The 13,119-nt window shown below is 40.4% G+C and overlaps 1 protein-coding gene across 4 annotated transcripts in view; it reads left to right on the top strand.

Moving 5' to 3' along the window:
* STARD13 (StAR related lipid transfer domain containing 13) overlaps nt 1–13,119 on the top strand; it is a 284,737-nt gene that overhangs the window by 113,214 nt on the left and 158,404 nt on the right. For all 4 annotated transcript variants that reach the window (XM_063149149.1, XM_063149150.1, XM_063149151.1 and 1 more), the window contains one exon: nt 7,869–7,902. In XM_063149149.1, the coding sequence (XP_063005219.1) occupies nt 7,869–7,902 (34 nt within the window). The remainder of the gene's footprint in view (nt 1–7,868; nt 7,903–13,119) is intronic.

Here is a 13,119-nt window from a genome sequence, read left to right as displayed (position 1 = left end):
ATATCCACTCAGAGCCTAGCCATCATGAAACATTTCTGTGGACACTCTGTAGTGAAAACAAACAAACTGCTGCTAATGTCAATCTGAAGTTCATTCCCAGCTAAGTACTGCTCTGGGCCAAGCTAAAATAACACCCCAACTGTAGCCAGAGCTCACAGGGCTTGGTTTTCGTGTTCTGCCATGGATTACTGCTAACTGCTGTTTGCTTTAGCAGTCACTCATTTCCCAGAGCAGCACAGCAGTCCCCAGCTTTCGTGCCTGTCTTTGTTGCTGGGTGACCTCTTGTACCTTTCCCACTTCATTCTATCTTTAAAATAGATATAGCACTTCTTCCTACTCAAGAGGGTAAAAATGATAGCAATGTGTGACTCACTGTATTGTTCCAGGATTGTAAAAAGCAGGGCTACTCTGGCCTCTCACTTTTGTTCATCTCCATTTGGCAGTCATTGCTCTTCTTATTTGTCTTTCTTCCTCCCACCTCTGCCCCATCACATTTCCACCTGACCCCCACGCATATGTTGTGACAACTGCATTATCTCCAGTTTTTATTCATGTCTTTGTTTATACAGAAGCATGGCTGGTTATCTTAGCAGAGAGCTGAGCACTAATTGTTATTTGCACAGTTCTGAGCATGTTGATGTTAGTCCTGCTGCAGAGTCGAGAGTTCAGGATGACGAAGTGCTTCTGGGACTTGGTAGAGGTAAAAGCACAATGAAGAGGACATTTTTTGATTTTATCAGGATGAAATTTGCTGAGACATGGCAGAACTGTATCCTGTAAGGAAGTGATCCTTAAGGGTGGGTGTTGGGAATTGGGACTGATGAATTGAATATTTAGGACACCATGCAAACCAAAAGAGCCTACATATTCCACAAGCTGTTTCCTTGGCTAAATTCTTGAGGCTGCCTGTACCTGCTTTGCAAGAACATAGTACCCAACAATCAGGTTAGATTGTAATTAGATTTTAAAATATTTGGCACTATTAAAACATATCTAAAAGCACAAAAGTGGGAAGTGCTATTGAGAGCTTGTGTAAGTGAAAGAGAATGGGGGTGTATCACCACTTTACACCAGGTGGAACCAGACCTGCTTGGCTGCCCTGGTCACCTTGAAGGGCCCAGGGGCATCTGTTTCTGCAGTGAAACATCTGTGTTCTGTCTCTCAGGTATATCCAACTGGCCACAAAGGGCAAAATAATGACAACAGAGAAGCTGTTCTCACAGCTGGCTTTGGTTAGAACATGAACTTTCATGAGCACAGTATAGAATCCATAAAAATTTAAGAAAATTACCATGGATATATTATAGCAAAGTAACATTCTGGAGTTTTAAATAGCTACTTCTTCAAAATAATACTAAAAAAAATAATTTTGCCTGTTCAGAGCTATTTTCTACATTAATTACAGTGACCTCTAAAATCAATAGTAAAAGGTACAATAAAATCCTTGAAGTTGAAGAAGATGCCTGAACTTATGATACTTTGGTGCCCATTTTTAATGGTTTCAAGTACAAATATTCATAGAAATAGTCTTTCTGTTTGGTGAAATGCTTTGCCAATTTGTAAAATTTTCTTATATGATTCAACACCAGGCTTTGCAAATTTCTTATGTAATGTAATATAATGAGTTAAATATTAAAGTAAACACATTTTCAACCCAAAAAGTATTTTTTCCTTCAAAACTATCAAAATGAAACCCTTTAACAATTTGCTTTTTTATTTGATAATTCACATTCTCTGTTGAAAAGTCATGTCAATTTAATTTTTAAATGGAAAACAAGGTGGGAAAAGTCCTCAATAGTTTCAAGCCCCAAATTACCACTTCTACTGATTCCCATATTATTGCTCTTATCCTTCTGTGGGATTTGTAGATCAATTGCAAACTGCTGCAACATTTTTTTTTACTCTAATGTAAATGGTGGTATCTGAGCATACCTGTGTATGTGGTGCAGCATAGTGAGCAACAAAGAGGCTCTTGTCAACACAGAGGCTTTTTGCTAGCCATTAAATAATAGGGAAATTTTCACGTTCAGACTTTCACTAGTTGTACTGGGGCAAAATTTAGGAGATCAGATAGTTCAGTCTTCAAGACTATGGAATAGCAAACACAGTCATTTTATTCCATAGGGGAAATCATAGGAGAAGCAGAGGTAATATAGAGTGAATGACAGGAAAAAACCCAAGATTACCAAGTATTAAACAAAATGCTTGCGCTAGAGCAACATGTGAGACAGAGGAAATGGAGCTATAATGGAGCTCTTGTGATGAAAGCAACAACTTAAACAGCAGAAACTTTTTGGTGATAAAATTATTTTTGGTGATAATGTTCTGCTTCTTTTGATTCCCATTTGTTGAGATGAGTGCTAGTGCTAGTGCAAGACAAATAGGCATGGCCAGCTGAGCCACAGGGATGGATGGTATCATCCAATCTGATGGCAAAATGAGCAATTGCAATGGTTTAATACAGTAAAAAATACCACGGAGGCACACCCTAGCACTCGTCTCAAATGGCTGCTCCTCACGTGTTGGAACTGAATCCTCCTCAATTAAAATTTGGTTTTAACCCCCCAGGCTGTAACTGCTTGACATTTGGAAATCGTATTAGTATCTGCTAGAGGTGAAATCTCCCTGGTCTGTTAATATAGTAAATTCTTTTAGATAAGTATGATAAATTACATTTACTGAAATGCATGTTGCTTTACTGTTAGTCTTGTAGCTCATTTTCTTCTAATCTCACTTGGAACATTGTTGGAATGGTTTTCATTTTTATATACTTTATTATTGCCCTGCTCCACATATTGTAAACATTTTTAAATGCTGTTCAAAAGCTTTCACTTTAATATAGTTTCCAGGTAGTTTTCTATTTGATCAAAGCTTTCAAAACAGCAGCCATAAGAAATGTCACATTATTTTCGAAACTTCTGTCAATAGTGCATAGGCAAAATAGATACATATTTGTAGAAAAGAGATAAAAGCAATTTAATGACTCTTTCTTTCTATGACAGTTTTTTGAGCTAGCACTGATCTTGGTGCAAAGATTTAAAAATGTATTTAAATATTTATTTAAATAAATATTTGGACTAAAGTAAAATGCATGTTAAAAACTGTGAGTGAGGGTAATTTTGCCAACTAAAATACTAAACAACGGAAAATAATTTTCAAATTTTCATTGTGTTCTTTAACAGCTGTGCACAATTATTAAATATGTTTTTATATCTTTAGGCAATATTTACAGTTTTAACTTTTTAGAATACAGCTCAGAGTATTAAGTTTAGGGTTTTCAGAAGACAAGTCTGTGTCCTCTGAATTCTTACAGATGCTTGAAATCCCCCTGTAGGTGCTGAAAGGCTGCAGTGAGGTCTCCCCAGAGCCTTCTCTTCTCCAACTCTTTGTCTTCATAGGAGAATTGTTTCAGCCTTCTGATCATTGTGATCATTCTGATCTTTGTGGCCCTCCTCTGGATCCATTCCAATAGGACCACGTTTTTTCTGTGCTGGGGTCCCCAGAGCTGGATGCAGCACACCCAGTGGGGTCTCATGAGAGTGGAGGGGCAGAATCACCTCCCTTGACCTGCTGGTCACTCTTCTTGTGAGCAAGCAAGAAGACTTGCATGACTGCAGAATGGGGAGCTGTTAAAACTTCTTTCTTTGACCCCATCATGAATAGTTTGCAGCACAGTAGCTCAGGTTCAATGGAAGAAATTGAAAATTTCACCTTCCCCCTGCTTTCTAACCTGCTGAATGTTGCATCACAGCACATTGTGTTGTGATGCAACAGGTATGAGGCATAATCACATCAAACCAAGACCTGTCTTCCATGCCACAAGGGGAAATTCACTAATGGAACTCGGGCTGTAAATCAAATATGGTCTCTAATAAACACCTCTGCAGTGGTTGTATTTTAAATTAAAATTATGAGCTCTGTTGGCAGCCTTTGAAGATACATCTTAAGCACTAAAATCCAGTAGCAATTTCAACCCTGTACCAAAGATGGGTGCCAAGTCTCTGAGAGAAATCAAATTTCTGACACAGCAGTCTCAACAGTATTTTCTGTGGAATAGCTTCAGTATTGCCATTATTCTCAGCTGACTAACATGCTCTAGGGAAATTGCAAGTGTCATCCAGACTGAAGCTCTCATTGCAGGGGCCAGGTAACTTCAAGTTAAGGCTAACATTGCTGTGTCATAATATTACTTCCCGTTTTGGGCTATAGAATTTTATTTTGAAGTAATGACTAGGATTTTCTTTCCTTATGTAAATATCTTTCTAAAAGGATCTAATAAACCTTCTACACAGATGATTGAGCTTTGCATGTGGGTTGCTGTTTTCCTCCTTTAAAACTGCCTATATGTCACTCTAATTAAGGCCTGGCAGGTCATTAAATTGCCAGAATGAAGAACCAGCATGATTTTTTTAATCCTTATTTGGAGGACCTTTTTCAGTTTAGAGTGCTTTCCTTCAGTATCAGTGAACCAGTAGGAAGTCATACAGATTTATCCTTTTTCCTCTGCAAGGAGTGTCGTGTTTCAGAGTGCTGCTGCCGCTTGCTCTCCACAAAACACAAGCTTACAGAACTCAAAGCCTTTTTTATTAACAGCAGATGTAAAGTAGTCCTGTCCAAATGCCAGGGTTTATTTGATAGCAGTGATATTTCTGATGCCATATCTATGTTGAATAAATTCTCTGGCTTTTTTATTAAATGTCTAGCAAAGATATTTGCATGCTGAACAGATACACTAATTGCCTTTTTTATTTTTTTTTTGGAGGGTGTGATTTCCTGAGAGTGAATGATGACAGTTTGACAGGTACTCAGAAATATCAGTGGAAGATATAGGCATGTTTGAAATGGGAGAATAAAGGAGCTAATAACTAATAGAGGTTGATGGGGAAGAGGGAAGCAAAAGACGTGGATGCAGAATGGTCTTTTTTTTCTTTGAAATGGTGTATGATATTACAGGATTGGCTGGCATTACAGAATCCCTGTGCTGTTGCAAATTAAAATGGTTTTGAAGTTGTTCAAGTCAACCATTTCATAATCTGTGTCAGAAAAAAAAAAGCTTTTATGTGACAATAATGTTTCTGGGATGATATTAAGTCATTTAATCTAGTTTGATGAGTTCCATGCCCTGATCACTTATAGCCATGAAAGATTATGTATATATCAGAGAAACAGTTTTCCAATGTGCATGTTTATTTTCCTTGTTGACTTTATAATGCTGGTGCTTTGCTTCTATCTTTACTTCCACTTCACCCAAGGAGTTCATTTGAGTAATTTGTTTCCACACAGAATGCCTTTCAAGAAAATCACAGAAACATTGAATCTTGTAGGTTGTAGAAGACCTCAGAGATCACCAAGTCCAGCCATTAACCTAACACTGTCAAGTCCACCATTTAACCATGTCTCTCAGTGCCACATCTGCATCTACACATCTTTTAAATACCTCCAGGGATGGTGACTCCACCCTTCCCTGAACAAACAGCCTGTCTCAGTGTTTGGCACTGATTTCTGTGAAGAAGTTTTTCTTAAAATCCAATCCAAATTTCCCCTGGTGAAACTTGAGGCCATGTCAGGTTCTTTATAAATGCAACATGTCCACTTCCCTGCCACCAATAGATCCACAGCCTTTCTTTAGGTAGCTGAACCTACACTGAAGGTACAGTTGCCTCATTCATGTCACTGGCTCATCCTGCTGTGATCACAGAGCACAGGGTGACACTGTCCAGGCAAGCTTTTGGAGACCTTTGCTCACAGAGGTGAACGTGGGAGGGCCCTGCTGAAACATGGGACTGCTGAGGAGGAGGAATGGACCCAGCATCTAAACACTTCTGCTTTCTGTGAGCTGGTTTACATGCTTCAGCAAATAAGACATGGCTATATCAGCAGAGCGTGTTTATCTTTGGCTGCTGTTTGACACTTCCACTTGCAAAATTGTTACAGCTGGAGTTGTACGCAAATGATTTCTTTATTATTCATAGCAGCAGGTGCTGCAGCAGTCTTTTGGCTAGAGTTGTACTCTCTTGGTCTGTGGTTTCTATATATTTGATTAGCTGGTGCCATGCTGTTCAGATGGATTGCTAGTCCTCCAATAAATGTATTTTGTTACACAATCAGTTATATAGTGCCTTATCATTTCCATAAATCACTTTTAGTTGGCAGCTTTCTGTTGCCACTTGAGATTGTTCCAGCAATAATTTGCATCCTTTTTTGTATGGCATCCTAAAAAGATCTTGGAAGTTAACATAGCCTGGGTATGATTTTAATAGCTGGTGTCCTTCTGGCAGCACTAGAACACACAAACCAGTTATCCATGAAGGACTGACATATTTATTTTCAATTCACATATCATTTATGTATTCTTCAAGAAGTGCTTATCTAAAGATTCAGTATAGCAATTTAGGCACCAACCAGGCTTATGCCAGAATTATGATTCTAAAAATCAGGTGCCTGTCCCCAGGCAGGGTGATAAACAACACTGCAGCTCACTGAAGACTGGAGAGACAATATGATATGCCTCACTCAGAAAGGCATCCCAAAAACCTGGCACACTCATGTGGGACCTGCCTGTCCCTTGCCAATTGACACAGCCCATGCCTGAATTTCCTACTTCTCTGTGGAAATGAGATACTTTGCCACTAATGAAACATGATTTGGACTCAGCCACTCGTTATCTTCCCATCAGAAGTGACCACTCCATTTGATCCCTGCTTGCTAAAGATAGGTCGACTTCAGCTGCTGCTCAGGCAGACCTTGCAATGGAGCAGGAGGCTCTTTTAGAATGAAATTGCCTTGCAGAAGGCAAAAATGTACCCTAGCTGTGCTTTCCCTATTATTAAGAGAGATGCCTAATCAATTTGGTTCCATGCTCAGAGGAGGAATTTTCCAATATCTCAGTAAAATTCTTCATTAGATAAAAGATAAATAAAAAGAATGTTTTTATAGACAGATTCTTATCAAGGCTGCAGAAGCAATATTGACTGAAGAGATAATGGAGCACTTGGTGCATCTGATGGAAAGGTGCAGATGGTTGTCCATGTGGGGACAAGCAGATAACAGGAAGAGGGTGTGTCACTGCAAGGCATAGGAATGTCTGTCTTTTCAGCTGCCTGCATATTGGGCACTTCACACTGGTACCTGGTGGAATCAGTTCACCCTTCTGTTTAATTAAAAAAAAAAATTAGGTGCAGTTTCACCCATTATGCTAGTTTCATTTACAGCCTGCATTGCTGAGAGTTGGTGATCTATGAAAGGAAATGCATTTAGTCACTGTCAACAACCTCCTCATTTGGGCACTGAAAGCTATTAAAGAGAAGAGTAATGGACCAAGAGGTGCATCCAAGTGTGGTGTTAATGGCACCTCTTTCATTTAGCGTGGCAAACCCAAAGCAGCAAAGTGAAAAATATGAAGAAAACAACATGGCAGGTCAGTTTGCCCATGAGCCTTAGGCAGAGCAACCCTCTCTTGGTCACAGATGAGCAGGAAACAGACATCTACCTTCCCAAGTCACAGTGTCCTGTTTCTTGCCCGTCAGTAGAGCTGCCTACACAACTTTTCAGCAGCCTGTCTGCTCACTGAGCCCCACCTGCATTGCAAGATCCTTTCAGGCATGTTCCAGTGTGTTGCACCTTATCTGCTTGTAGAGCGTGCTCCTAGACTCACTGCAGGACAGGTTCACCTGTCCTGAAAATGGGTGCCAGGTTGTCATTAGCAAGCAAAACATCTATTGTGCATAATTTTTATTGATAAGCTCTGGATTTTATGCTTTGTGTAAGGTAGTGACCATTAATAATTACATTGATTGTCATCTTGAAATGTGGAACTTATTTGAATGAAAAAAAATTACCATTATTAAAGAAAAATCACTTTCTTACAGATGCTGTTTCAGAAGCTGTGCAAGGAAAAAGCAGGTAAGGCTGCATTACATCTTGAAAGTTTCTTGGTGGCTTGTGTAAGTAACCATGTGTGCAATGATGGAGGACCCAGGGAGTCTCTGCTATGAAATGGGTGTTGAGTGCATTCGTGACAATCGCTTCCATGCTGCTGTTCATGACCTATTGGTGTAGGATTAAGGTGGTTCTTTCAGGAAAGCTGATAATTCATCACCTTTTGACTTACACCTTGCAAGGTAAGTTCTGAAATAGTAGGGATAAACCCAAGCATTTGTTAATGGTGTCAGAGGGGGCCTGAAGGTCTTGCCATGGCACTGGTGTGTGCATGTGTCTGTGTGTGTGTGAGAGAGAGAGAGGTGAGCCGAGATGAGGAACACCTCAGAGCTTTTTCTGTCTCAGCAGTCACTCAGCAGCTGAATCTGATGAAGAGGCTCATTACAGAGGCATATTTTTCAAAAAATCCAACTGCCCCCTGGGACCCACATGTCCCAATTGGCAGACAATGCCTGATTTCTCCCTTAGCAGGAGCCCACTATCTGGTTGAAGCATTTTTCAATATTAACAGCATTAGTGAGTTTGACCATTATGAGGAATTATTTGGGGCCAGCAAGGCACCAAGACCAGAGCAGTAAACAGAGCTAAATGCTCAGATACCCTGAGCTGCACATACATTATCATGCCAGGAGCTAAGGAAAGGTTTGGATGGACAGATATGTACACACACACAGGTCCTGGTTCAGCAAGATACTTAGCGCACAATTAAACCCTCATTTGACAAAACCAATTAATTGCAACAGGCGTAAGAAACTGCTTGGATGATTTGCTTAATTGAGAGTAAAAGTCCTTATTAAATTGTAATGAAGCACAATTAAGAAATACAGAGAAAAGGAACTGCGTCCCAGAATGTGGGTTACTGGGGTTTAATAACCGCCTCAAAGTTTTGCAAAAAGTAATGTTCTCAAAGTCTAGATGAATCCACCTTCCCACAAAAGCCTTTGCCAGCTAGGAATATTTCAGTCATAAACCAATTGACCTCTGGAATCACCCATTTCTGACTGCATTTTCTGTTTTGTTAGTCAGGATGTATGCAGAGTGTGCCAATTAAAAGGAAAGAATTGGACAACACTGCTGTAATTACTCCTCTGTCCCTAGATGACTTAGCATCTTTTTTTTTTTTTTGCCTGAAGGACTAGTTTAAGCTAGTGTGCTCACTCAGTAATTTCTTCTTGCATCTGTCTCTGATCTAAACTGCATCCACAGTTCATTCCAGGGGCCAACCTTGAGTCATTTAAAATCAGATGAACACGGCTTTTTGGAGTCAATTTCACTGATTCAGTGGCTCTGCTGGCAAACATAGTGGCTTAGCAAAATGACAGAAATCCTGGCCTATAAAACTCAGCTCTCTGTAGGCAATTCCACCCTCGTGTACTTTAACTCAGGTCAACAAAACATAAAGGCTTCTGAGCGTAGTGTAAATGTATGTATTTTCATTGGAGCTCTATACACATTAACTCTTCCTGCCTTATGATTTGGATGTGGATTTATTCCATGATGGTATTTGCCAATGAAACACATGCCTGGGTTTTTCCAAAGCTAAACGAATTTCAGAAGTTCTGAGATTGATTGAGCAATTGTTTTAATTGTATTCATTGTTGGATCAAAACCTCTCTGTGCCACTGAAGGCTCACTTTATAAAAAAAAAGAAAAACCTGTCAATGGCACATGCATTTTAAATAAAACTAATTATTTTAGCAGTGTTCCCATTTTATTGTATGACTGATTTTTAATTGTTTTACTTTTATGACAATATTAATTTTGTCACCCAAAGAGATAAAATTTAGTGCCCATCCTAATGATAGAACTGTAGGATGATGGCTGAAAATCTGATGACTGCAGACATGAAAGAAGAATGACAGGTCATTTTCTGACACAGTTTGGTCACTGAGGTGAAACTTTAATCATAGAAATCTAGCATATGGTAGAGCTGGTAATAAATTTATCATTAAAATGCTTTTGGCAGAAAATGTTCATTTCTTCAAATAGAACATTTTACAGGAAAAGGTTAGTATCCATTAATCTATTTCAAATTGTTTCTGTAAAACAGGCACACACTTCTCAGCTTGCAATGATTTAACAGTCTTCAAAGCAAGAAGTGTTAATTTTTATTGAACTTTAAAATTTTGGCATTGAAATCTGTTACACTGAAATATTAAAAAAAAAAAAAAAAAAAGAGGTAAAAAGAGAAAACCTGATTTAAATTATATTATGTCTTGAGCTAAGGGACACGGGTTTCTTCCAGATTTGCAGTTGCTAAACATTTCTGATATTTTCTGGATAATAAATTTTCTGGTTTGGAATTTCTTGCATGAGGAGAAAACCTGTCCTGCCTGTATCAGCCGCACACAGAACACAGCACTCACTGTTCTACTCAGGCTTGTTTTCTGCATCATTCTCCCCTTACATCTTATTCTTTCTCATTCTCTTTTGTCATTTATTATTCTGACCCCTTTCTTGGCCAGAGCTCTAGAGCTCTCAGGGGCCAAGAGGGTCTTTTCCCAGAGTGCCAGTGGGTCACCCTGCCCTCCCCATCAAAGAGCACCTATAATCCCATCCCATCCCATCCCATCCCATCCCATCCCATTCCATCCCATCCCATCCCGTAAGGAGTTGGGGATGCACAGGGCAGCTCAGAGCTCCTGCAGCCAGGGTGGAAACTTCTGCAGCCCTTTCCCCAAGGCTGGGCTGTCATCAGCTTCCAGTCATTCTCCATGTAAACCATATTTGCATGTGAGAGGGAAAAAACTCCCCTTTGGAATGCTGTTCTCTCTCTAGTTGAGTTTTATGTTGCTTTTCCTCCCCCTCCCCAAATTAATGCAATATTTTGTGGCTTCTATTACCTGGATTTCTAGTGGGTGCCTCGCATTATGTTAAGCAGGATACCCAAAATGTGTCTAAGAAAATCTACAGCTGCACAGACCATCCAGCCCCATGAGGGAACCTCATCTGAAGTACGAGCATTGCTGGCAGTGTCACTGCATGCTTGCCAGGCCTGGCGTCATTACTTCCAGATGTAATGACATTGGTACTTATAACAGTGCATGCACTGGAATAAATGATGATCTAACCATTCGAAAAAAAAAATTAAATAATGGTGAGATGTGATTCTTGAGGCATTAATTTATTCTGCTTTCTGTTTTCTTTAATCATGGCAGGATGCAGCATGAGCTGGTGGCTGCCTGGGGAATGGGGCAGACACAGGAACAGAGGTCAGACAGCTCCAGGATGAGGCCTGGGGACAGAGATGGGCCAAGGATGGGATGGGATGGGATATCAGTGTGCAAGTTGGGTTACATGGCTGGGCAGGGCTGTGGCAGAGAACAGCCCTGCCACAGCATCATGGGGCTGGGATGGACAGCTCTGGGTTGGACTGAAATGGAGTGCCACAAAGTCTTGGAAATTCATATATTTATATGATTTCACACTGTTAAATAAATACAATGTTATTTAGACTTAGATCTAGGCTGCAAATGTGGTGTTGCCCACACCCTTTAAGATGTAGTTAGCAAAGTGCAAGGGATAGGTGCAAGAGAGGACAAGTTTGGAGTGGAAAAGTTGTTTTCAAAAATACAGGCTCACCCTTGGCCTGAGGTGGGCAAGTTGTCTCTTGGCTTTCTGTAGAACTGGTAGACAGGAAGGCAATTCACATTTGTACAGGTTGTATATGATGGTATTAATAAGCAAGTGTTACAAATATGTAAAAAATACCCTGTTCAGTGGCTTTAGAGACTGTGAAAAGGCTTTAGAGACCTGTGAAAACACCAGATTTATCCACTGAACTCTGCTTTCTTTGGGAATGAATGTGGCTATCCTGGTGGTACCTGAGGTTTCAGCCACTGAACCATGTTCCTGCTCTCATGAATAGATGATGCCATCAATAGGACTGCCCCAGTCCCATCTCCATGCAATACACCACTCTGTTCAAGTTATCATCATCATCATCAATGCTTTTCTTCTCATATTGCCAGGTACATAACATCAAACCCAGTCTGCACCACCTATCTCTTCTGCCCTTGCAGTGTATGAGCTCCTAATTGTCTGCTGTGGTACCCCAGAGATCACCATGCTTAGCTGCTCCTCTTGCCATCAGATTGCTACTGGGTTTGTAGGTGGCCTGTGGCAATCACTACTAAAACCTGGCTGACTGATGCTGTGTGTCCTTACTATCCCCCAGTATGTGTCTTAGTAAAAAACATTCCACTCAGATTGAGCATTCTAGCTGCCTAATGTATTTTAAAGTTATCACCACATAGCTCAAGATGACTAACACAGAGCACACTTCATCACTGGTAGGGAAAACGAGCCCTCACTTTGCTGACAAAAATTTGAAGTCGGATTAAAAGCTGACACATCCTCTATTTTAGTGGTATGTATGAAACACTAAATATAGCAGTGTGCTCATGTATTTGCTGATGCATGGTAATGTAGTCTGTAGCAGAACAGCAATGGGCTGGCAAGGAAGATGGTGCACTGCAGTAATACGATAAAATCCTCATGTGACCTTGGCCATTTCAGAAGTACTCCACGGATAATTGTGTATCCTTGACTGATATAATGCAAAATTCAAACAGGGGCAACAGTGGTCCCAGGGCTTTAATGAGCAGCCTGATACTGCAATATTTGCCCAGGCATAATGCAAATTGACTTCAAGGAGAGGTCTCCATAGTGTAAGAAACAGAACTGTGCTATATAGCAGCTGTATATGAACAACTGCCAACAACGGGCCTGATTCTGGGAAATGGGAGGGAGCTGTGACTCCATCTGGCTCTTGTTAGAAACTGAAGGTGCTTGATTCATCGCAAAATCAAACCTGAGTACAGTACTTTCAACTGATTACATATTTTTTATGTTTCCTTAGTCATAAAAGGTTTTATGCTCATGGTTTTATTTTACCTTTGCTGCAGTCCCTGGGCAGGAATTATGGGCTAATCACACTCTGAACAGGGAAATGGATGTGGCTCATAGAACCTTATCCTATTCTGGGATTTTCCTCTTGCTTGGGGGGGATGGAGGTGATCTCTTTAAGCTTTTCACTTGCCATGAATGCCTGGCAAGTGTGCTGGTGGTGGAGCTGAGGCTGTGACTGTGAAACCCCTCTTCTCATCCTCTTCAGGGGGGAGCAGCAGCTGGATTAGACATTCAGCAGTGCCTTGCAAGACCTAGGCAGTACTTGTGTCT

Source organism: Melospiza melodia, chromosome 2 (genome assembly GCF_035770615.1).
Source record: "Melospiza melodia melodia isolate bMelMel2 chromosome 2, bMelMel2.pri, whole genome shotgun sequence".
Classification (NCBI taxonomy): Eukaryota; Metazoa; Chordata; class Aves; order Passeriformes; family Passerellidae; genus Melospiza; species Melospiza melodia.
The sequence above is the reverse complement of the archived record's forward strand: the minus strand, read 5'-3'. Positions and strand labels throughout refer to the sequence as shown.